Source organism: Anopheles bellator, chromosome 2 (genome assembly GCF_943735745.2).
Source record: "Anopheles bellator chromosome 2, idAnoBellAS_SP24_06.2, whole genome shotgun sequence".
Classification (NCBI taxonomy): domain Eukaryota; kingdom Metazoa; phylum Arthropoda; class Insecta; order Diptera; family Culicidae; genus Anopheles; species Anopheles bellator.
The window spans coordinates 31,099,873-31,124,248 of record NC_071286.1 but is presented as its reverse complement, the minus strand read 5'-3'; the positions used below and the strand labels follow the sequence as shown (position 1 = coordinate 31,124,248).

Sequence of the window (24,376 nt, the reverse complement as noted above, 5' to 3'; positions counted from 1 at the left end):
TTTTCGTAACCGACGCCGTCAACGTTTTTGTAGCATATCAATCCATCATCTCAGAAGCGGTCCTCGGTGGAAGGTAAAATTCGGTACAGTTTTCTATTGCATCGCGGGTAGGATTAGTGCTCGCCAGGAGCGCAACTTTTCCGCGTATCAGGACCGTTTCCTACACGACGCACGAGCATCACTTCGGCTCGGAGGCTTCATTCATTCGAAGTGCAGCTCGAAGGTGGTGTTATCACAAAAACATAAATGCAAGAAAGGCACAAAAACACGTGTCGGTTACATAGGATTTAGATTTATTTATTCAAGAAGGATTTATTTTGCGCCGCACCAGTACACGGATTTAGTACAGTGAGTTTATTACAATAATAAAGTGAGTAACAAATGAAGGGAAGGAGTTGGTGCTTTTAAATCATCCTTGTAACTTGTGGGATACGGGAAAACTCGATATGATTCGATGTCGATGTTTTTGAGGTGAGACGCTTCGTGAGAAGGATTGTTCAGAAAAATCCCTGAATACACTAATTGAAACGCTACTTCGAGGCAGACGTTTCTTTAAAAAGGAAGTAGATACTTCCGAGCTTAGTTTCTTAAGTTTGTAAAAAATTAATGAAAATTGAAAAAATCGTGTCAAATTGTAGTCAGTTCTACAAATTAGCGAGACTTATTAAATTTAATGCGTAAATGGCTCATGTACAGATTATTTGAAGAATACTCAAAACCAACATCTTTTAGGCCACAACATCCAACCCATCACTTTCAACTCCTTGATATGCCCCGTTGCTGTCCTTTCTATTCGCTTATAGTTCGATTTATTAATGCTAAAGATACCGAATCACCAGCAGCATTTTTGACATATTGCAGTATTAAAGTAGGTTAACATGATACGAAACAAATGACTCTATCGTGCCTAGTAACGGGACCACTTAAGACTGAAGGGAGGGATTCGAAAGCTGCCCAACCAGAACCCAGCTCAAACCGCTCGCCGAACAGGCTCATACCGCGTCGGTCACAATTCAATCACAGCTCAAGCGAGCGCCAACTTCATAACTGCGCCGCCAACCCAACCTGTGTCTGGTCCTTCCGTCCGCCCGTCGTTCGCGGCCGTGCTACGTGCCCAGCCCGGGTGTCCTGGAAACTACCGCAAAAAGTACGTGACGAGCGTTAAGGAGGTTTGGCGTATTTAATTACATTCCGATCCCGAAAAGCCACATCACGCCGCCACATCGCCACCTGGCCCCGGGTGTCCGTTTCCGATATTCATGATCACCGCCGCCGTCGGGAAGCACCCCACGGACTGTGTCGCGTGGTCATCCGCGTTAATCGATAGCGAAATGATGCGGTTAAAATCTCAATCAACTCCAATCGAAATGCCTTTCAACGTCCGTTACACTCCGCGGGTGATGCGGTAGTGGGCCGGAGGGGACCTAGCGACAACCGCCGACAGTCCCGGCCGTGCCCGTCTCCTCCCGGGGGTCCCAGCACGTCGTCGAACGGGGGCTTTGCGGTTCATTGAACCTGCCGCGGTCCGCGTGACAAGACCCGGCGGCATCGCCGGGTGACGGTTCGACGCCAAGACGCCACCGCGCCGGGTCCTCAACGCCGTGAGTCGAGCTTATTAAATCATTAAGCCACAGGTTGCGGCCAAGGAGCGATTAATAACTCGATTGGGCTCGTCATTCCTCGTCAGCCACCCGACTCGAGACCAGAGCTGAGTAACGCTCGTTCTGGGGTCCCTGGGCGGGAAACCCACTCCCCAAGGCTTTGGTTCTGATTGACAGCTGCCGTAGAGCCGTGGTGGCTGCAACTTGCTGCAAGCCCATGCACCGCCAGGGCCGGCCGCCGGAGAATAAAAACAGTTACCAACCGACTGGCCCGCGCGAGGACGGTAAACAGTTCAGCATATATCTACCAGACGTGTAGCAATATTTGCATAGCGATTAACCTGTGCAAACATTGCACAAACGATGCGAAAACCGACGCTCCGACGACCGCGTGGAAGACACGAAGCTGCTGCTGCTGATGGATGCCAATGAAAGTGCACTACCCAGTGGCAGTTTCCTGGCGACTGGCTCTAAAAGTGACTAGCGCTGGGCCCAGAAACACCACTTCACGGCGAACAGACACGCAAAATTAATTAACTTTCATTAAGCGATCATTACGCCGTTGGTGCGTCTTGGCGCTCCGTGCGTGATCGACACGAAACGATCGCGTCGAGGACCGCCTCGAAAGCGATCGAAAGTGAGTGGCAGGTGAGAATGCTGAGAAGGCGCTATATACAATGTATGCTCAAGTAATGCCTCTGTGAGTCATTCGTGATTCATGGAGTGTGAAAAATATCAAGTACGAGTGGAGATTGAAGAGCAGCGGACAACACTCCTGGTAAATACTTGATATCTATTTTAATATTATCTGTTTATAATCGCCTTTAAAAGCTTTTGCAATCTTTGATAACCTACAATACCTTTCAGTAAATAAGTCAGAGCTAATAATTATGTGTATTAGTTTGCATAGTTGCCGGTCAATAAAACTTGTTGATAAATTCGAAATGAGCTACCATTCAATCAAATTATCCAACGTATTCCGTTAAAATCCCTGCTCCACTTCGGTTTGCCCGAACACTTTGGGGATTTTTAATCATTCCATTCATTTCAAGCAAATGCTAAAATCTTCACTTTTCTACAATCAACACATCATTCACTGTGCACGACGTGACATGCATTTCGAGGTGCTTCTTTCGATTGATGAGTTGAGCTTGTCTGATTCTAAGTGTCTGCAAAACAGCGTCTCCGCTTCTACGCTCGGGTTTTAACAAACTTTCTGCAGACTTGCGTCGGGATGCGCCTTATTGCGGTCCGTAGTCAAGCCCACACTGCGCTTAAAATGCAAAGCGATTTGAAAAGAAACACACCAACAAACGGCGTCTCCGTCGTTCACAAATTTTCACGCATCAACTCCTCAACACTCCGTGTCTGGGTCCTGTGAAATACTGCAAATCTTACAAAATAAGCTACTTTGTGGCATGAGCCGTGCATGTCGAGTCGCGCCGCCGGGTTTTCCATCCATCCGCTCCATCGCAACGTAACAGACACACTGCCAGACATGCTGAATTTTAGTTTTCCACTGAAACGTGACTTTTGGGCAAAAACTTAAGTGGCAAATCGGAAGGGGTCACCATCCAGAAAACGTCGATCATGACGATTCACCCACGATAGGTGCCCGGTTTTCTGTCCCGATGATAAGAGAACACTTATTTGCCATTCTCAGCAACTCTCTTCGTTTTTGCTCCTTTTCATAGCACTGCGCTTCAAAACTGCAGACCAAGCTTAATGGACCCAATCGAAAGGTCGCCGAAGCTAATGACGAGAGAAAATCCTTTCGTAATGATTAAAAAGTGCGAAAATATCAGCCCGTACCAAGGCAAGATGGAAAAAGTTAATTTATTTTAACTCATGCCATGCTTAATTACGCTTTAGAATAAATTGCCAAGAGCGTTGGCGCTCGGTAAAGAAGAGTAAAAATATCAAACTTTAAAAAGAACACGCTCTTACGAATCAGCTTTTTATTTCTATTCCAGCTGGGCGCGAAATGCAATGGCTCACAATAATTAACTCATTCCCACAACGAGCTCGTGACGCAAAATAATTATTGCATTCATTTCTAATTATGCACCTGACCACGCAGCATACGACCACGGCGCAGGGTCATCGGAAATGGACAAACAAATAACATACCAGGCTGAAACCGGGAGAGAGAACCGAGCTCCACGCACAGACTGATTACAGAACGGCAACGGCCGGACGCACTTAAAAAGATTGCCATCCCGAGGGATAGCAAAATCATTACGTAACTAACGGAATCGGGGGGATTCCTTCTGATGTTGTTCCGCAACATTAGCCGCAGACTGCCGTTGCGTACCTAGGTTCAACCTTTCCCCTTCGCTTTGGCCCCATAATATTCGCATGCTGATTCGCCAGGCACTTTGCCGGGATTTGCAAGTGTTGTAATCTTAAACGGGGAAACAAGTCCGAAGTAATGAAGTGTTGGTGGCGGCGGGCATTGAAAAGCGCTTTTTCGATCAATCAAACATCTCTGACACATCGCGCGAGTCATAAATTCCGATTGAATGTGCGAAAAGTGGTTTGATCCAATCCACCCAGTCACCGCCGACGGGTCTTTGGCCTTTCGGTTTGGGTTTGCGACGATTTGTATGCCACAGAATTTGTTCACATCTTGCGAACATAACGACATTGATACAGTAACCCCATTTTATGAGCATCCTTTCCATCCGTAATTTCAAACCTTTAGCCAAACCCGAATGGAAAAGTCGATTCGGAATGATTCATGTAGAAAACCGAATTGAGAAGAGAGAAAAAAGATAATTTATGCGATGCTTTTCGCAAATATTTAAATACTGCTTAAAGGGTTGCCAACATGCCTTACGAGGCACACGACGAAAATACATCGAATGAATACCTTGAGGCTATGATTTATGTTCTCTCTTTGCGGTTCGACCGATACCCGTCGTTGGTTCTCAGTTCTTATGCTACAACTCGAAGATGTCACCGGTGCTTAGGCCGCAGGTAAATTGCGCGAACTGCACGAGAATGCCTACACCATAAGCAGCATAAGAAACATGCATTAATCCGACCTTTTCCCATTCGGTAGACAAATGTATGCACTTCGCCAATAAAGATATCAGCGTCAGCGCTCTGTCGGACGTTCGGTAAATCAATAGAATTCTTAAATCGGATTCCTGTTCAGAGGCATCACTTCTTAAACGACGAATATCGTCTTGGTGCACAAACAACACTTAATTTCAGTTTATTAGACTGGCAAAGCCCGAAGCTCGTATGTTGGTGTTCGAATGTTGATTTAATGAAGTATCAATCGATTTCTCTGCTGTCTGCCTCAAATCATCGCTTTATTTTTTAAAACCCCACTAACTCCATTAAATCTAACAGCTCCTCTTCACCGGGATCGTTTCGATAGACGCAACCCAAACAAAGTCAGTTCCATCAACGCTGCGTCGTAACGCTGACGGTAAACAGGGCGTTCAGCCTGGTAGTCCGGTGGCTCATTTGAAATGCTCACGTGATCATGATCGTTCCCCCTAACGACATGGCTAAGGCAACACTGCCCACTGCCGGAGGCGGTTGGTCGTCCGTCACTCATCGCGGTCCCGGTGCACCTGGTCCTGTTGCACGAAGAGTGCATGCGTGCCCCGGGGACTCGAAATACCACAGACCCTATTGACAGACGCTTCGACTAGTTCGGAAGTCAAACAGTGGCCCAAACTTCAAACCCAACTGCCGTCGGCATCGTTCTTACGCTCGAGAGGGATCCCGTTCCTGTACGTTGCCTTAGCCCGGGCCCCTATTTTCGAAAAATATGCAAATGTTGATTGACGCATGATGGATCGTGGCCTTGGCTATGCCGCGTGCTGATCAATTCTCGGCCGGGTTCGTGATCCATCTGATTTCGGTGGAGCCGTCCAGATTGTTCGGCCCGGAGTTCGTCGAACTTTCGATTTCTGGGGATTCGTGGAGCGTGTTTCTCTGGATGTTTCTAGCTCCACACACCCACCTTCGAGCCCACTCCTCCCATCGGCTCCATGTGAGGGGGGCACTCGTAGGAGTTACGACTCACCGCCGCCACCACCACCAGCTTCCAATCCGAGTGGTTCGATGATTGACAGATGCTACGGAACGCGCTAGAACCCTACTTTTTTTTTTTTTAAACCCCAACTGTAAAGCTTAGCATACCTCTTCCGCCATTCTTCACGCACGGGTCCGCGCTGGCCGTGCGTTTAAATACTCGACATAAAACTCGGGCTGACGGATTACGATCCGAAAGCATCGATAGCGCAGCACCGGCGGTGGCCATATTAAATTTGCATATTTCGAACCCTATAAAAGCCGAGTCCATACGGATATTCTTGATTGTGATGTGATTTGATTTTGAACCCCTTTTCGATTGAGGTGAGGTTGTGATTCTCTGAGGAAGTTCAACCAGTTACAGCGTAACAATTAACTTTCGAGTGGGTAATTCCGATGAATTTGCCCAACAACGGATGACTCATTGATAGCATCTCCGTCTTGAGGCTACAATTTTCATTAAAACAACATCCAACCCTTTCAGAGCTTCATTTACGACGTACAAATGCTTAACAGCTCATTTAACGGCAACCAAGGGAGCGAGTGGCAAAAAAAACAGCCGCTTAATAGCCGTTCACCGAGGATCCCATCACTCCAACCGGTCAGCCTCGGTCGAAGCGTTTCGCCTCCAGTCGAAACAGTCATCATCATCATCGCAGTCGCACAGAAACTGAGTCGCCAAACGCGTATATGAATGTGTATATAATTTAGGTCCGCACTCCTGTAATTTGGCCATTTTTTTTGGTTCTTGACGAATCACGCTAAATGCAACTCCTCACGCAAATCACCGGTGCCAGTCGGTGGTCGCGGGCGTGCCGTACCCTATAGCCACGGCACCATCGTCCGCAGAGATCGTGATTTGGCTCGTTACCTTATCACGCAGCGCAGCACGCCAAAATGATAACCGTTCAAGATTGGTCCGTTGGCCCAAAACCACCCGAACCCAGACCGAGCCATCATAAGCCGGCCGACCGTTGAAGCGTGAATTCAAATCATGAACCCGGCGTGGCATCTTTTTTCTGGGCCTTTCGGCCCGCGGGTTAAGCCCAGCCGCTCCCAGCTGACAGGACATAATTAATATCTTCCCCTCGTCGAGGATTAGTGATAATAACTTCAGCTTTAGCGCTGCGACTTTCATGACTGCCGCGACAAGCCAACGGCGCGGATGCATCGCAGTGCGCAATGTGGTTGGTTGATCTACACCGTATTATTAATCTTCGGGACCGTATGTCCCCGGGGCGGTCGACCGAAAGGTAACTCAATGTAAAGTCACGGTGCACACGCGTGTATGTGTGCGTGTGCCTTTTTTTGTGGCATCGTTTGTGGCAAAATCCTGTTTCGACCAGTGCCGCTGAGGTGCTCGAGTCTGATCCCGTTCCCCAACGAACATCCTGGCGAAGGCGAAGGATGGCCCTCTGGACGAGACTCGGGAGGAGACTTTTTGTTAATGCGTTTGTCACGAAAGATAACTTTGGTCACTCGCCTCCCTCCCTTCCGAGGGGAGGCCAGGACCGTTTGGCCCCGGGTGAAGTCAATTTTAAATTGGCAACAGCAAAACCGGAACCGGAGCAGGGCGGGCGAAAAAACTGAGAGGACAACACAACAAATCTTAAGCCGATTGTACCGACCATCCCTGCCCCGACCCCCGGACACCCTGACGTTGACGATGATGTTTCAATACCATTTTACATAAACCCGTTCCTGGTCGGTCGGTCGGTCGGTGGTGGTGGCTCTTTGGTCCTGTCTCGGCTCTAAACGTTGCCAATGACGCACCATCCGGTAACACCGGCGGGCCACCGGTTGCGGGCAGAAGGTGCAGGATTTATTTGCGTTCGGTTCTTGGAGCCGAACCTCGGGGCCGGGGCCAAGATCCGTCCAGTCTAACTTTATCTACAAATGGCACCTGAACGACGGGGTGAAGCAACGGCTGTCCCGAAACTTACCAGCCGCCGGAAAGTGCAATCTGTAAGTCATCGTGGAAAATTGTCCCACCGATCGGACCCCGGTGTCGACCCCCTCGGGCAGCAGTCGCCGACCATAACCGATGCGATTTCCGGTGTTTCCACCGAAGCTATCGATCGCCGTCCGTAACGATTGTAGCTTAATGGCTTCGGGAGCCGACAAAGTTTGATAATTAATGGTTGCTACGCTGTTAGGCTTCGGAGCTGGCCGAACGGGGCGTCGATTGATCGACGTCAATGGCAGAGGCACGCGGAGAACCGTGGTGCTGTTGTGGTTTGCCGGTCGTAGAGGATGGGTTGCTAATTTCCTTAAGTCGGGCCGGTCTCGAATGGTCCCGTCGCTACTCGGGCGCTTTGGTTGGGTGTAGCGAGCTGTAGAATTTGAAAGACTTAAATGAGAGGTTCGATGCCAGAAGATTGCACTGGACGGTTGGATGTTCGGCGCAGCGCTGTTGGGCATCCGGCTTGGGGAAGAATCAGTAACGAGATTTTGATACTACTTTAATTAATTAATTGTTGCGTTACAGCAAACAGGTTGTCGCAGTTGGAGGGAATTGAAATAAATGGCTGCATTTGTAGTACAATGGGCAGGTTTAAATTTACATGTCATGCCTATTCTTTAAACATGTTTATAAATGTTCAAATAATCGGTGACACGGTTTTCACCATTCTTACCAATTATACTACTGTGTTCAGAAAATACCCGGATAATACTTTTTACCAGCAATCTAAGTGACTATTATTAAAATTCTTTTGATCCCATATTTGAATCCGTTTGTTTCGTATGAACGTGTTGACGTGTAGCTTTACAATTCTACTAATTATACGAGAATGATGTGAAAAATTTCCGATAAGATGCAAGACGCTTTTTCCGAATTTTATTTTTAATTTTTCAACGTAGTCCGATTTTTTGACTCTACACACTTTTCCATGCGATGCTCCCGATCCCTGTAACGAATTCTTCATTTGACGAAAACCTCTGTCCGCCGAGCGAGATTTTCAGATGAAGGAACAGAAAAAAAAATCGCCTGAGGTACAAGGTGGATAACCAAGCAGTTCAAACCGTAATTCGTGGATTTTCGCCATGGCAAACGCTGAGGTGTTTTGGGTCAAACGTGAGCAAATGCTGCCAAAACTTGGTTTTAAATGTGACAAACAATCAATCCAACAAAATTAAATGTTCGGAGTAATGGCTAAACTTACCAGGCTAGTTAGAATGACCAAGAGCAACGTCACAAGACAGATGGAAGTGGATAGCCTAGCCAGGGTAGCCTACCCATTAACATCGTGCTGGAACGAGCCGGGAGGGGAGGCCTCAGGTACCACCTATTACGATTCCAGCCAGATCCACGCCTATGCTGTTGACATAGACATTAAAGGGTGTTACTGTCAAAAACTAGTCAAACAAAAAAAATTGTAAATCAGTCAATTTTTTTTTAAATCATAGTCATAGTCATATTTCTTTCGAAAGCTCATTAAATACAGAATATGTAAAAAAATATCATTCAGTCCTCCATCTTAAGGAATGCGAATTGCCGAACTTTTCGTGTCAGTCCTTTCATTAACTTTTGCACCGTTTTCTTGGTCGCTTTCTTTGCTGCAGAAATCCAGTGTTTTTTTAAATTCAATTTCACTGATAACTGTTTTCCGAGTCATCTTAAGGTTCCGCTTGACGATTGCCCAATATTTTTCAATTGGGTTGAGTTCGGGCATGTTGGCGCGGTTCATGTCTTTGGGCACCACGTTCGACGTTGTTTGCAGCATATCACTCCATGGTATTTTCCCCATAATTGCAAGATGCATCCAAAACAGAAAAGAACCTTAGTACTTTGTTAGGAAAGGCAAAAGACGTTTATTTAGGCACTCTCGGACATAAATTTTCTAGTTGATGGTCCCGATCGCGATGTAAATGCCACTTACGAACCATACGAACAGAGAGCCTGCAATACGAGACATTTCTTTGCGAATTTCAACAGCTTAATTTTCTTGCAAATCTCTGTCAACTTTCCTCTCCCAGTTGCCGTATAGTACTCCTGTCCAGGAAGCTGTTTAGTGTCTGCCTTGACGTAGGATTCATCATCATGCAGAAAAATTCGTTAACATCTCCATGCACAGATTCCGCGATCGTTTTCTGGACGATATTTTTTGCTTGTCGTCACAATTTGAAGTAACTACCTCTTTGTAGGTAGGCAGACCATCATGTTTCATAGCTCGATTCACGGTTGTAGACGGTACTTCCAGCTTGGTTGTGAGTTCTCGGACGGAGAGTTTGAGATTCCGCTTGAAACAACTGATCACTCGCTTCGTCGTTTTAGCGGTCTCCTGGTTCCGACTTCCACCTGATCCAGTCTTTCTGACTGTCGTCAAACGTTATCCGAATACTTTTAATACATTGGTGACCATCGATTTGGCCACATTCAACAATTTCGAAAACTTGGCGCGCGAGTAATTCGGATTTTCGCGCTAACTGTGCAAACTTTTGAGATGATGTTCCTCTTGTTTCGACGCCTTTTCCACAAGGGAAGGGCAAATGTCAAAATCGAATAATATTTATGATACTACACTAAAACATCTTTAAAATGAGACGTGTACAGGATTTTTTGATGCACCATGAAAAATTACTGCGTCAAGTTGAAGTTGACTAGTTTTTGACAGTAACACCCTTTATACGTCGACGGCTCTCCGATGTATCTCAGGCTTACATAGGGATCGAGCCAGCTGCGGATAATAACAAATCCGAAGGTTCGAAGTCGTACCGAGCTAACTGAAAAGACTCGTGCTAATAGCCACCAGGGCATTCTACAGTCTGAGGCAACTATTTCGCTCACATTTCGTGTCGAGGCGGTCCAAACTGGGCTTATACAGAACCTTCATAATCCCAATAATCACATACGCATCTGAGACATGGACACTATCGAAAACTGACGAAACCCTCTTAGCCACGTCCGAAAGGAAGATGCTCAGAGTGATGTTTTTCCCTGTATATGAGGAGGGACAATGGAGGAGCCGCAACAACAGCGAGCTGCACGCAATGTACGATGACGTCACTGTCGTGTAGCGCATACCCTTTGCCAGGCTCCAGTGCGCTGGATATGCCATGAGAAAGACGGACCAAACTATGTTAATCTCTGTTGCTCACTGTAACGTTGTGTTTTTACGAACAGGGTTGCTACCCCAAGTTTCACCGTTTTTAAATGATGGATCAGACTCCCCACACACAGAACCCCACTCATCCCGCAGAAGATTGAAAACCTTGAAATGTTTCCTAGTGCTGCCATCTTCAGGTTGAGCTCAACAACCCTCGTACATGCCACGACTTACCAGTGGGAGGCTCTTTGGCCTTCCTAACAAACACATTCACGGTGCACACCACATTTGCAAAATACCATTTTTCTTTATTATTTGCAATAATTTACAAAAATTAAACTTAACAACTTTAACCGATAACCAAATGATAGATTACGTAAAAAGGTTATGTAAAACTCACCTTCACCCACACACGGCATGGCCCTTTCCTCTCCCCACAAATGGTTTGAATACATCGAACAGAAAGAAAGGATCGAAACGAAATGGCTTGGCTTCGGTACACTATCGCTTATCCTCGTTACAGCCTAAACATTTAACAGTAGTAGTAGTAGTAGTAGTAGTAGTTCCGCAGGGGCGCGCCTACAGGAGCCGGGCCTAGGCACTGACGTTGAGCGAGAACGAAGCCAGCGCATCGCCGGCGCGCGTCACCACGCGCACCTGGTACTGGCCGATGTCCTCGAACGAGCACTTGGCCACCGAGAACGTGTACTTGTTGTCCTTCTTCACGAAGCGATACCGATTAGACGACTCGTTGATCGGTTCCCCGTCCTTGTACCACTGCAGCTTCGACGGTGGCTCGTACGTTTCGCACGTGAACACGGCCTTCGCCCCGTCCAGCACGCTCAGCGAGCCCGGGAACCGGGCGAACGTTGCCTTCTCCTTCTGCTCTTCCTGCGCCAGCACGGTGATGGTGCAGGAGCTGAAGCTCTCGCCTCCCTTGTTGAACGCCTCGCACGTGTACGTGCCGGCATCCTCGGGGAACACCTCCGCAATGTGCAACGTGTGGATGTCACCATCGGCCAGATACTCAAAGTCGGCCGAATTCTTGATCTCCCGGTTATCGTGCAGCCAGATCACGTTGAACGGATCCACGCACTTGATGCTGCAGGAGATGAACACCTCGGAGCCGTCCGAGTGGTACCCGGACTCGGCGTGCCGCTGGATGACGGGTGCCTTGATCGGCACACCCTTACCCTCGGGGCGCGCGGTGGACGTTGGACCCTCTGCAAAAAAAAGGGAAGCAGAGAGGATTAGCAGGAGCTCCCGCAGACGCGGTCCCACCGACTCACTCTTCACGTCCAGCGTGCACTGGGTGGACGATTCGCCCATCGAGTTCTTGGCGGTGCACACGTAGACACCCCGGTCCTCCGGGAACAGCTCGTTGATGCGCAGGCTGGCGATACCGGATTTGTACTTGATGTCGATCACATCGGACGACGCCAGCTTCTTGCCGTCCTTGGTCCAGACGATCTGCGGCAACGGATCACCGCCCACGTGGCAGTTCAGCTGCAACGGTTCACCGTCGGCCGCCACCACATCCTTCAGCAGCTTGCTGAACTCCGGCGGGTGCATCAGACTGTCCGATTGCAGGGCTGCAAGAGGGACGTTAGTAGTGTCGCGGAGAGTTGGCCTCCTTCCCGTCCGCTCTACTTACGCATCAGTTCGCGGGTGGAGTTCCTGGAGCGGGCTTCGTTCACCGGAGCTCCCAGCCGGGAGGAGCCCGAGGCCGGTTCCGGTTTCTTGAGCGCCGGTCTCTTCGTTTCCGGCTGCTTGGTGGGCTGGTGCGCCTCGGCACGGTGATCCTCGACGATCACGACACAGTTCGTTTCCGCCTTACCGAGCGGGTTGACGGCCACACACTTGTACTCGCCGCAATCGTCCACCTTGGTGTCGATGATCTCCATCGTGACCACCCCGTCCGTGTGCGTCATCGTGTACTCGTACTTGCTCAGCTCCCGCCCATTCTTGTACCACTTCACCGCCGGCATCGGTTTGCCGGTGACGCAGCACAGCAGCTTGCAGGTGTCGCGCATCTGCATGACGCGCGGCCGGAGCGCGAACGTGAAGGACGGGGCCGCGTCGGCCTCCTCCTGCCAGAACGGCCGGGGGCTCGGTTCGCGCTTGCGGATCGTGAGCGTTTCCGGTTTGTAGATCGGCACCTGCTTCGACATCGGGTGCACGTTCAGGAAGATCACCTCCTCGCGCGCCCCGTAGTGGTTCTCCGCCCGGATAATGTACTCGCCCCGATCGTCCAGCTTGACCCGGTTGATGATGAAGTAGTAATCGTCCCCGGCGTACCGCTTCATGAACTTCACCGACTGCTTCAGCTCCTGGTTGTTGTGGTACCAGGTCAGCACCGGCGTAGCCACCCCGATCACCCGGCAGTAGAACTTGCAGCTCTGGCCCTCGTAGCAGAACGCCGACTGGGGCCGGATCACGAACCGCGGTGCAGCCTGTCGCCGATCGACCGACGTCTCGATGATCTTGTACTTCTGGATCAGCAGTTTGCGCAGTGCCGAGTACTCGGACAGGCGACCCAGCGGTAACACGAACGACGCCCAGTTCTCGTACTTGCGGCGGATCAGATCACGCAGCTGCTTGTAGCGCTCGATCGAGATCACCGAGGTGGAGCTGTTGTACGTGTCGCTTAACCACGCGTGCGCCAGACACTCGTGTGCCGTCATACGCTTCTCCTTCGTCTTGATCAGCAGCCGGCGGATAAAGTCCTTACACTCCTCCGACACATCCCGGAACGCGACCTCATCAAACTCCCACGTGCCCTGCTTGATGTTCTTCAGCGTGTCGATATCGGTTTCCCCGGCAAACGGTGACAGGCCGCTAACCAGCACGTACGCCAGGACACCGACGGCCCACATGTCCGTGTAGAAGCCGACCGGTTCCCGTTCGACGATTTCGGGCGCCGCAAACTCGGCCGTCCCGGTCGAGATCTTGACCATCTCGTTCGGGTTCAGCTTGGTGGCGAGCCCGAAATCGATCAGCTTCACCTGGTTGGTGTTGCGCGTCTGGCACATAACGTTCTCCGGCTTGAGGTCCAGGTGAAGGATGTTCCGCTCGTGCATGTACCGGACCGCCTCGCAGATCTGCCGCATGTACTCGATGATCTCCTGCTCGCACATCCGGTAGCCCTCGGTCGTGATGCGCTCGAACAGCTCGCCCCCGGACAGGAACTCGTAGATCAGCACCATCTCGTCCTCGTCCTCGAACGCGTCGTGCAGGTGGATCAGCTTCCGGTGGTGCAGCTGGTTCATGATGTCGATCTCCCGCCGGATCAGCTCCCGCTCCGCGCCCGTCGACACCGGGATAAACTTGGCCGCGAACACGTTGCCCGTCTTGCGCTCCCGGCACCGATGGACCACCCCGAACGCACCCGTACCGATCTCCTCCAGGATCTCGTACTGATCGTACACGCTCTTGTTCGAGATCTCGACCGGCTTCGGGTGGTACTTCGAGTACACATCGAACACGTAATCGTCATAGTCCGACACCGCCTCCTTTCGGCCCTGGCGCTTCGGCTTGCCGTTCTCGTCCAGCTCGTACTTGACGCGCTTGGCCGGCTTGATGCCCAGATCCTTCAGGCTGATCAGCTCCGTCTGATCCGATGGCTCCGACCGCCCGTACACATTCTCCGCAAACACCCGGAACTCGTACTGATGGCCCGGCGAAAGGTGCGGAATAATGAGCTGATTGAAGCGTGTCGTACCGGCCCGGATCCAGGTCGACAGGGGGACCTCACGCTTCTCGACGATGTAGTTGGTGATGCTCGCGCCACCATCCCACGCCGGTGGCAACCAGCTGAGCGTGACGTGATCCAACCCCACCTGATCCACCGTCAGGTTGCGCGGTTTATCCGGCCGATCACTGATCTGGATGCGAATGTCGGCCGTATCCTGACCCAGCTCGTTCTCGATCGTGATCGTGTACGTGCCGGAATCGAGCTGCGAACCATCGCGGATCGTCAGGACCGTGTGGCGTTCCCGCGTCTCGATGTGGTAATGGCTGCCCGACTCAATCTGCTCACCCTTCAGCGTCCAGTGGCACCGTGGTTTCGGGAACCCAGTGAACGGAATCTTAATCTCGATGTTTTCCCCATTGTCGAAGAATGCCGTATCACGGAACCGCGGCGGTACGTTTAACCTCGGTGGCGATTTAATGATGAGCGATGCCTTCGTCGAACGGACACCACCCCGGTTCGCGGCCCGGCACGTGTACTCGTCGGCATCCTCACCGAACACATCGTTGATCGCCAGATGGTGCGTATCGCCATCGCTGTACATGTGATAGCGCGATCCGGAACAGATCTCCCGGGCTCCCTTGTGCCAGGTAATGCGCGGACGGGGAACACCCGTGATCTTGCAGACAAACTCCACGCCCCGGTTCTGGACGCACGTGAGCGTGTTGAGGGGTTTCACGACTTCCGGCGGTCGGACCACATCCGGATCTTCCACCTTCACCAGTTGCGATGCGCGCGAAAACTCCGACACACCGATCTCGTTCTGGGCGGCCACCCGGAACTCGTAGTGGCGTCCCTCGACCAGATTCGGGCAGTTGATCGTGCAGATCACGCACAGCGTCGTGTTCACGCGCTGCCACGTGTCCGTGTCCTGTTCGCGCTTCTCGATCCAATAGCCCTGGATCCGGGCACCCCCATCCGATACCGGTTTTTCCCACTCGAGGTTCACGAAGTCTCCACCGACCTCGTGGATGATCGGGGTGCCCGGGGCCGATGGTAGATCGTACGGGCCGCGTGCCTTGATCGGATCGAGCCCCTCCAGCGCGGGCCCGATACCGTTCTCGTTGACGGCCGACACCCGGAACAGGTACTCGCTGCCCTCGATCAAGCCCTTGATGATGAGCTGCGACTCCTTGACGTAGTTCGACACGATCAGCCAGTGCGGCGATTTGATGTCCCGCCGCTCCACGATGTAGTGCGTGATGCGTCGGCCCCCATCCGCGGTCGGTGGTTTCCACGAAACCGTACACATGTTCTTCGTGACGTGACTGATCAGCAGTGGGCCCGTCGGTGGTCCTGGCAACCCCGTGACATGCACGTTCACGTTACAGGACACGCTCCCACTGTCGTTCTTAAAGTTCACCAAATACACACCCCGATCCGAATCGAGCACGTCTCGGATGTAGATCACGGCGTAATCATCGAACACCGTGTACTTGATGTGCTCGGTTTCCACCAGCCGCTCCCGATCCTTCGAGATATTCACCTCCATCGGCTGATCACCGTGGAACGCGAGCTTGATCTTCGCGTTATCCCCCTTCACCAGGTACACGTCCGAAGGGATATTCACCAGCTTCGGCGGTACCCCGATCTTCACCGAACCGGTCGTGTGGATAACCCCCACGAAGTTAAGCGCCTCGCACGTGTAATCCCCCTCGTCCCGGTACGTCACGTTCGAGATGTGCAGCGTGAACACCCCGTTCTTGCTTTCGACCGCAAACTGACCCCCGTGCGTAATCTCCTTCCCGTTCCTCAGCCAGCGACAGGTGGGTTCCGGTTTTCCATGCGCTTCGCAGCTCAACTCAACCGACTTGCCGAGTGGGACGAGCGCAAACTTCAGGCGCTTCACCCATTCCGGTTTCTCCGTGTCAAGCTGTTCGCCGATTCGCACGGAGCGTGTTTCCGGTGACGGTGGCGATACACCGTAGTTGTTGACGGCGTACGCCCGGAACTCGTACACACCACCCTCGATCAGGTTCGTCACCGTCATCTCGGTCAGCGGGATGTTCGCCTCGTTACACTTCACCCACCGGGCACCGCCAATATCGCGCCGCTCGATGTAGTAGCCGAGGATCCGCGAACCACCATCGCTGGCCGGTGTGGTCCAGCTCAGATCGACGAAGCTCTTGCCAACCTTCACCACCGCCGGTGCGCCCGGTGCGGCCGGAGCCGTAATCTTGCCGTGGATCTTGAACTTCTTCGACGAAGCGGACGGTTTGCTGACACCGGCCGCGTTCTGGGCCCGCACCCGGAACTCGTACTCGCGGCCCGGCAACAGATTGTACACCTGGTAGCTGGTGTCCTTGATCAGGAAGTTGTTCGTGATCCACGTACTGTCCGTCACGTCCCGGTACTCGAACCGATAGCCCTGGATCCTTGCCCCCCCATCCATGTGTGGCCGTTCCCACGCCACCGTCACGTAGCTAGCGTCCCAGTCCGAAACGCGCGGTGGATTCGGTGGATCCGGCACCGTGAACGGATACCGTGCGACGATCGGTTCCTCCAGGATGAGCGGATCACTCACACCGTACTGATTCTCGGCCCGCACCCGGAAGTTGTACGGTTTGTTCGCCTCCATCCCCATATTATCGTAGTGGGTGCTCCGCACAAAGCTACTCGCCTTCGTCCAGTACCCGAGCGGTTCGTACCGCTCCACGATGTAGTTCGTGATCGGGCTGCCCCCATCGTCCAGCGGAGTTTTCCACGCCAGCGTACACGATTCGGGCGTAATCTCCGACACCTCGAGTGGTCCGATCGGGGGCGAAGGTTTGTCCACCACCAGCACCCGGCAGGACGCGGTATCCTTGCCGACACAGTTCACCAGATGGATGGTGTAGCTACCGGAATCGAGACGGCGCGAGTTGTCATTCTTGAAGATCGCCTCCGTATCGTTGATCGGCAACTCGATCCGATCGTTCCTCGACACCTCGCTACCATTCACCATCCAGATCGCGTTCGGCCGTGGGGTGCCCGTGTACGGTACGATGATCTTGAACGGATCGCGCGCAATCACCAGGATATCGCGCATCCCCAGGTCCGACGTGATCTTCGGGGCCGTAAACGCCGCGCTCACCATGATCGGATCGGACGGGTTACTGTACGGGCTGGTGCCCGCCGCATTAACGGCCGCCACCCGGAACACATACTCGTGGTTCTCCGACAGTCCGCTCACCTTACACATCAGATCCTTCAGGGTACCCTGCTGTACCTTCGACCAGTGACCCTCCGTCGCCAGCTTCTTCTCGACGATGTAGTGCGTTACCGGTGATCCTCCGTTGCTGGCCGGTTTCGTCCAGCTCACCGTGATGGTATCCTCGGTCGTCTCAACCCGCACCGGAGTTCCCGGTTGGGTCGGTGGATCGAACGGATGCTTCGCTACGATCGAATCGGCTTGGGCCGCATCCGATAGGCCGTACTTATTCTCGGCGTACACCCGGAAATCGTACGGTTGGTTGAGCCGCAGGTTCCGAATCTTCAGGTACGTGGTCGTACAGTAACTGCTCACCTTCGTCCACGCGCTCGCATTCTTGTCCTTCTTCTCCACCACGTAGTTCGTGACGGGTGAACCACCATCATCGAGCGGAGCGTTCCAGCACAGGACCAGATGTTCACCGCCGAACGATTCCACGGCGATGTTTTCCGGTTTGCCCGGTCGATCCATAACGCGGACGTTGCACGTGGCAATATCGTAACCGGAGGGGTTCTTTAGCATCAACCGGTACTGGCGAGTGTCACCCCGGACCGACTTCACCACCACGATGCTGGCCGCTTCCTCGGTGAGCTGCGTGTGGAAACGCTTGTCCCGATCCGTGTCCAGTGGTTCCTCGTTCGCGAACCAGGATGCGACCGGTTTCGGGAATGCCGTGTACGGGACGTGGATGTTAAAGTCCTCGCCCGCCCGGACGACGATATCGCGCACGTTGCGCAGATCCATCATCGGTTTGTTCGGTTGCTCCTGGAGCGTCACCGAGATGCTGGGTCGCGACGGGTCCGACGCACCGATCTCGTTCACCGCCACCAACCGGAACTGGTACTCCTTACCCTCCTCCAGTCCCTCCACCCGGTAGGTTTGGTCGGTGATCAGATCGGCCGGCCCGTTCGCATCCTTCCACGTCTCGTCGTCCTTCACCCGGTACTGCACGATGTAACCCTTGATGCGTTCCTTCGCGTCACGGCGCAGGGTACGCCAGGAGAGCGTTACCGCCGTGGCCGCAATCTTCTCGATCGCCGGTGGATCCGGTTGATTCGGACGTTTCCGTTGGTGCGAAGCGGTGATCGGATCCGTTGGTTCACTCGGACGACTGCAGCCCACCTCGTTGACTGTCTTCACGCGGAACTCGTACCGGAAGCCTTCCATCAGATCCGGGATCGTGTAGGTCGTGTTGGTCGTGGGGTAATTGTTGACCTGGACCCACTCACCCGTGCCCCGTTCACGCTTCTCCACCAGATAGCCGACGATCGGGCGGGTCTGGACGCGCGGAGGTTTCCACGCGATCGTACACGAGCTGGGTGTGTAGTCGGTAACGCTCGGTTTGTCCACCGGTTCCGGTGGATCCGGACTCTTCGGTTGGATCGGTTTGCTTTCCGTCGGCTCCGAGGCTCCGTAGATGTTTTCGGCCCGCACCCGGAACACGTACTCGTGGTTCTCGGTCAGGTGCTTCACCGTGTGCGAACAGCGGGGTACCGTCCCGAACACCATCTTCCAGTTGTCCGACGGGAACTCCTTGTACTCGATGCTGTACCCCGTAATCTCCGACCCACCGTCATCGGCCGGTGCGTCCCAGTTCAGTGTCACACTATCCTGGGTCGTCTCCAGCCCTGACACATACTTCGGTGGTTGTGGCCGATCCACGACAATCACCTCGAAGTCCTTCACATCCTCACCGTACTGATTGGCCGCCCGGATTCGATACGTTCCCGAGTCGTTCCGGGTGCTGTTATCCACCCGGAACACCGTCTGCTCCATGTTGGTATCGATCGAGACACGCGAAGTTTCCGGGATCTTCACCCCACCCCGGGACCACTCGACCGTCGGCAGGGGTGCTCCCGTCAGGGGAATCGTAATGACAATCGGTTCCCCTGCCCGCACCTTAATCGTTCGCCGACCGAAACTGTCCATGTTGAGGGCCGGTGCTTGTTGCATTGGCCGAGCCCAGCATTTCAAGGACGTATCGCTCGGGTTACCCTGCCCCGCTTGGTTGACGGCCGACACCCGATACTCGTACTGATGGCCCCGAATTACGCCCGTGTCCGTGTACTCGATGTTCGGCACCGGATACTTGTTCGCCTGAATCCAACGCCCCGTGGCCAAATCGCGCCGTTCCACGATGTAACCGGAGATACGGGAACCTCCGTCACTGATCGGGGGTTTCCAGGCGAGCGTGATCTGCTCGTACCCGCTGTCAATAATGTCCGGTTTGGTGGGTGGCCCAGGCACCACGAATTGGTCCTTCGCCACCACCGGGTGTCCACTGGCGAGCCCGTCCGAGCGACCCTGCAGATTCTCGGCCATCACCCGGAACTCGTACTTGTTGCCCTTGTTCAACCGCGGAACCACCGTGTGCGTGTACTTCGGGTTGACGTAAGCGACGGCCGGAACCCAGCCACCGCCGTGCGTTAGGTCCCGTTTCTCCACTACGTAGCCGGTCAGTTCCGAGCCACCGTTATCGGTCGGTGGTTTCCAGGACACCGTCACGCTCTTCTCGGTGATCTCTTCGTACACCAGCGGGCCTTGCGGTGGATCGGGCCGATCTAGAACCGTCAGCTGGAAGCTACCTTCGTCCTGACCGCTCGAGTTACTGATCACGAGCCGGTAGGTGCCTGAATCCCCGCGGTTACAGTTAACCGTGTGGACGATCGTGTGATGTCCGAGGGCTGTCATCGTGGTGCGCTTATCCGTACTGACCGGCTTTCCGTTCAGGGTCCACTCCACGTCCGGTACCGGTTCACCGGTGAACGCGGCGTCCAGGTGGAAGATCAGACCCGCCTTCACGACCATATCCCGGAGCGGGGTCACAATCTTGGGTGCGATGAATCGCGATCGGGTCAGGACCGCATCGGATGCGTCCGATGGTTCCGATTCGCCCGCCGCATTCACCGCGATCACGCGGAACTCGTACTCGGTCTCGGTGGCCAGGTCCGGAATCTGGAGATCCCGCTTGATGCCGGGCACCCGGCCCGCGTTGCTCCAGTACGGGCTATCCTTCTCCTTCCGCTGCACGATGTACTCGGTGATCGCGGCCCCTCCGTCCGATTTGGGTGGATTCCACGCGATCGTCACCGAGTTGGCGTCCCAATCGCGCACCTCCGGTTTCGGTGGTTGCGACGGTTCCTCAAAGTCTCGCTTCGCCACAATCGGATGCCCACAGTCCAGTGGTTCCGATTCACCGATCTCGTTGACGGCTTTCACGCGGAACGAGTAACGTTTGTTGTGGATCAATCGTGAGATCTCGTTCACGAGGGATGTGCTCATACCGGCACTGGTCCACGTACCGCGCGACATATCCATCTTCTCGATGACGTAGTGTGTGATCGGTGCACCCCCGTCGTCCTTCGGGAGCTTCCATTCCAGCCGGCAACCCTCGGTCGTGATGTTCGTGATACGTAGCGGTCCCTCCGGTGGAGCCGGTTTATCCAGCACCGTCACGTTGGCGGAAGCCGAGAACTCACCACACTCGTTCTTGACGATGAGCGTGTAGAGGCCGGTATCATCCCGCACGGAGAATGGAATCTCGAACGATACCTCGTTGTTGTGGACTTCCCGGATGACACGCTGGGCTTCGGGAATTACCACACCGTTACGCTTCCAGACGGCCGTCACCTGTGGCGATGCCTCGACGGAGATGTTATAGGCAATCTTCTTACCGACCGGCACCACCAGATCCTTGAGGGCGCCCTTGTTGAAGTGTGGCGGTACGAAGCGCGATCGGCAGACGACCGGTTCCGATGGTTCGCTCGGATCACTGACGCCCGCCTTGTTGACGGCGCACACCCGGAACTCGTACTCCTCGTCCTTCGTAAGCTCCCGGATCTTGGCCGATGGTTTGTAGAGCTCCGTGAACTCCCCGGCCAGCTTCCAGTCACCGTAGCGCGGACGCTTCTCCACGATGTAGCTCGTGATCGGGGCGCCCCCGTCCCGCTTCGGGATGGTCCACTCCAGGTCGACGTGGTCGTCACCCCAGTCCACGGCGATCGGTTTGCCCGGTTTGTCCGGCTTGCTGTACGGGTCCTTCGCCGTGATCGGCTGCGTCGTCATGAGCGGTGTCGATTCGCCCTGCTTGTTGACGGCCCGCACCCGGAACTGGTACGAGTGGCCCTCGATCAAGTTGTCCGGCCGGATCTTCGTCGAGATCGTCTCGCCGACCGGCACCCAGCGCAGCTGATCCGTGTCCAGCTTCTCCACGACGTAGTGCAGAATCTCCGACCCGCCATCATCCTTCGGTGGGCGCCACATCAGCGTCACGCCCGTCTTCGAGAGGTTCTCGAACCGGATCGGGCCCTCGGGAGGTGCCGGCACATCCAGGATGGTAACGTTCACGGTCGCCACGTCCACCCCGTTCTTGTTCTTCGCCGTCAGCGTGTAAACACCGCTATCGCCCCGCTTCACATCGATCACCCGCAGCTTCGTCCGGTAGTTCTCGTACACCACCTTGATCCGGTCGGTGTTGATGATCATGTTGTCCTTGTGGGACCACTCCTTCGCCGGCACCGGTTCCCCGCTGACCGGCACGTCAAACTCGAACGTCAGCCCGGCCCGGATCTTCACGTTCGACAGGTGGTTCCGGTCGATCCGAGGCGGCTGGTTCTTGCTGCGCGCCACGTGCGATTCCGTTGGCCGGCTCGGCTCCCCTTCGCCCGCCCGGTTAACGGCCCGCACCCGGAACTGGTACGCGGTACCCTCGATCAGGTCCGGCACCACGGCACTGGTGGCCGCCCCATCCGGCACCTCGACCGCTTTCTCCCAGTCGCTCGAGTATTTACCCAGCTTCTCGATGACGTAGCCCGTGATCGGTGATCCACCATCGCTCTCGGGCGCCTTCCACTCCAACTCCACGTAATCCCGATCGTAGTCCTTGATCGTGACCTGCTCGGGGCGGCCGGGCGCCCGGTACGGGTTCTTCGCCAGCACCGAGTTCCCCATCGTCAGTGGTTCCGAGCGGCCCATCTTATTAACGGCCCGGGCCCGGAACTTGTACGTGTGGCCCTCGATCAGCCCATCCACCTCGGCCCGGCACCGTGGCCCACCCGAGTCTCCCGCGTACACCCAGGTACCCTTCACCTCGTCCAGCTTCTCGATGATGTAGTTGTCGATCGGCAACCCTCCGTCATCGGATGGTGGGCGCCACTCGAGCAGCGCACTGTTGGCCGTAATTTCCGGCACCTTCAGTGGACCTCCCGGTGGACTCGGTACATCCAGCACCGTCACCTGAACCGTGGCCGTATCCTTCCCATTCTCGTTCTCCGCTTCCAGCTGGTAGGTGCCACTCTCTTCCCGTGTCGCCGAACGGATCGTTAGCTTGGTGCTGTAATCGTAGTTCTGCAGCTTGTACCGATCGGTCGGCTTCACTTCGCGCTTGTTGATCGACCAGCGGGTCGTCGGGACGGGTTCACCCGATACCTTCACGTCGAACACCACGTTGTTGCCGGCCTTGATCCGCACCTCCACCAGGTTGGTCCGATCGATCTTCGGTGGCTGATTGCGGGGCTTGCAGACGATCGGTGGAGTCGCGTTGCTCGGTTCACTAGGACCTGCCCCGTTGACGGCCCGTACCCGGAACTCGTACTTCTGGCCCTCGGCCAACTCCGGAACGGTCGCTTCCGTGGCATCCGCTGGCACCGCCATCTTGCGTTCCCACTCGCCGTACTTGTCCTTCACCTCCACGATGTACCCGGTGACGGGGGATCCTCCGTCGCTGACCGGCGGTTGCCACGCCAGCTTCACAAAGTCCGTACCCCAGTCGGTCGCCTTACAGTCCCGCGGGGCCGACGGTTCATCGTACGGATTCTTCGCGATAAAGTCCCCGCTCTGCTCCAGGGGTTTCGATTCACCCTCCGCGTTCACGGCGCTCACCCGGAACTTGTACTTCCGGCCATCCTGCAGCCCGCTAATGTCCGCGTTCGTTTCCACGCTCCGGGCGTGCGGAACCCACGCCTTCACCTCGTCATCGAACCGCTCGATCTGGTAGTACTCGATGTCGCACCCACCGTCATCCTTCGGCCGCTTCCACTTCAGCTTGCACGTCTCCTTCGTCACGTCCGACACGGCCAGCGGTCCCTCCGGAGCGCCCGGCTTATCCGTTACCGTCACCTGCACCAGCACGTGATCCCGGCCGGACGAGTTCGTAGCCGTGATCTCGTAGTCACCCGAATCGGCCCGGCTCGCCGGACGCAGGATAAACTTGGAGTTGTAGTCCGTGTTAAGGATCTCCAGCCGCCGATCACCGCCGGTCACGATCGCCTTATTAACCCGCCACTCACACTTCGGTGCCGGTTCCCCGGCGATCGCCACATCAAACTTCAGCATCGAGCCAGCCGAAATCGACAGATCGCGGATCGTGCGCCGATCGATCTTGGGCGGTGCGAACCGTGGTTTCGCCGTAAACGTACGGCTCGAGTCGGACGGGGGCGACGGGCCCGCCTTGTTGATGGCCACCACACGGAACTGATACTCGTTACCCTCGACCAACCCACCGACGGTGGCGGTCGGGTTGGGTGAGTTCGTCTCGATCGCCTTCTCCCAGATCGGACTGTATTTGTCCTTCTTCTCGATGATGTACCCGGTGATCGGACTGCCACCATCGTCCGGCTCGGGCCACTTCAGCACGGCATGGTTCTCGGACCAATCCACCACCGTCGGAGCGCTGGGTGTGTCGGGAACGGCTACAAAAACAAAACCCCGAACGAATTAAAAATCGTGAACACGA

At 54.4% G+C, this 24,376-nt stretch overlaps 1 protein-coding gene across 3 annotated transcripts in view; it reads right to left on the bottom strand.

The window, feature by feature from the left end:
* Positions 1–10,999: 10,999 nt before the first annotated feature.
* LOC131208834 (twitchin) overlaps positions 11,000–24,376 on the bottom strand; it is a 35,075-nt gene continuing 21,698 nt past the window's right edge. For all 3 annotated transcript variants that reach the window (XM_058201739.1, XM_058201738.1, XM_058201740.1), the window contains 3 exons: positions 12,357–24,332; positions 11,992–12,294; positions 11,000–11,925 (listed from right to left, as the gene is read on the bottom strand). In XM_058201739.1, coding sequence (XP_058057722.1) covers positions 11,297–11,925; positions 11,992–12,294; positions 12,357–24,332 — 12,908 coding nt within the window. In that variant the 3' untranslated portion in view covers positions 11,000–11,296. The remainder of the gene's footprint in view (positions 11,926–11,991; positions 12,295–12,356; positions 24,333–24,376) is intronic.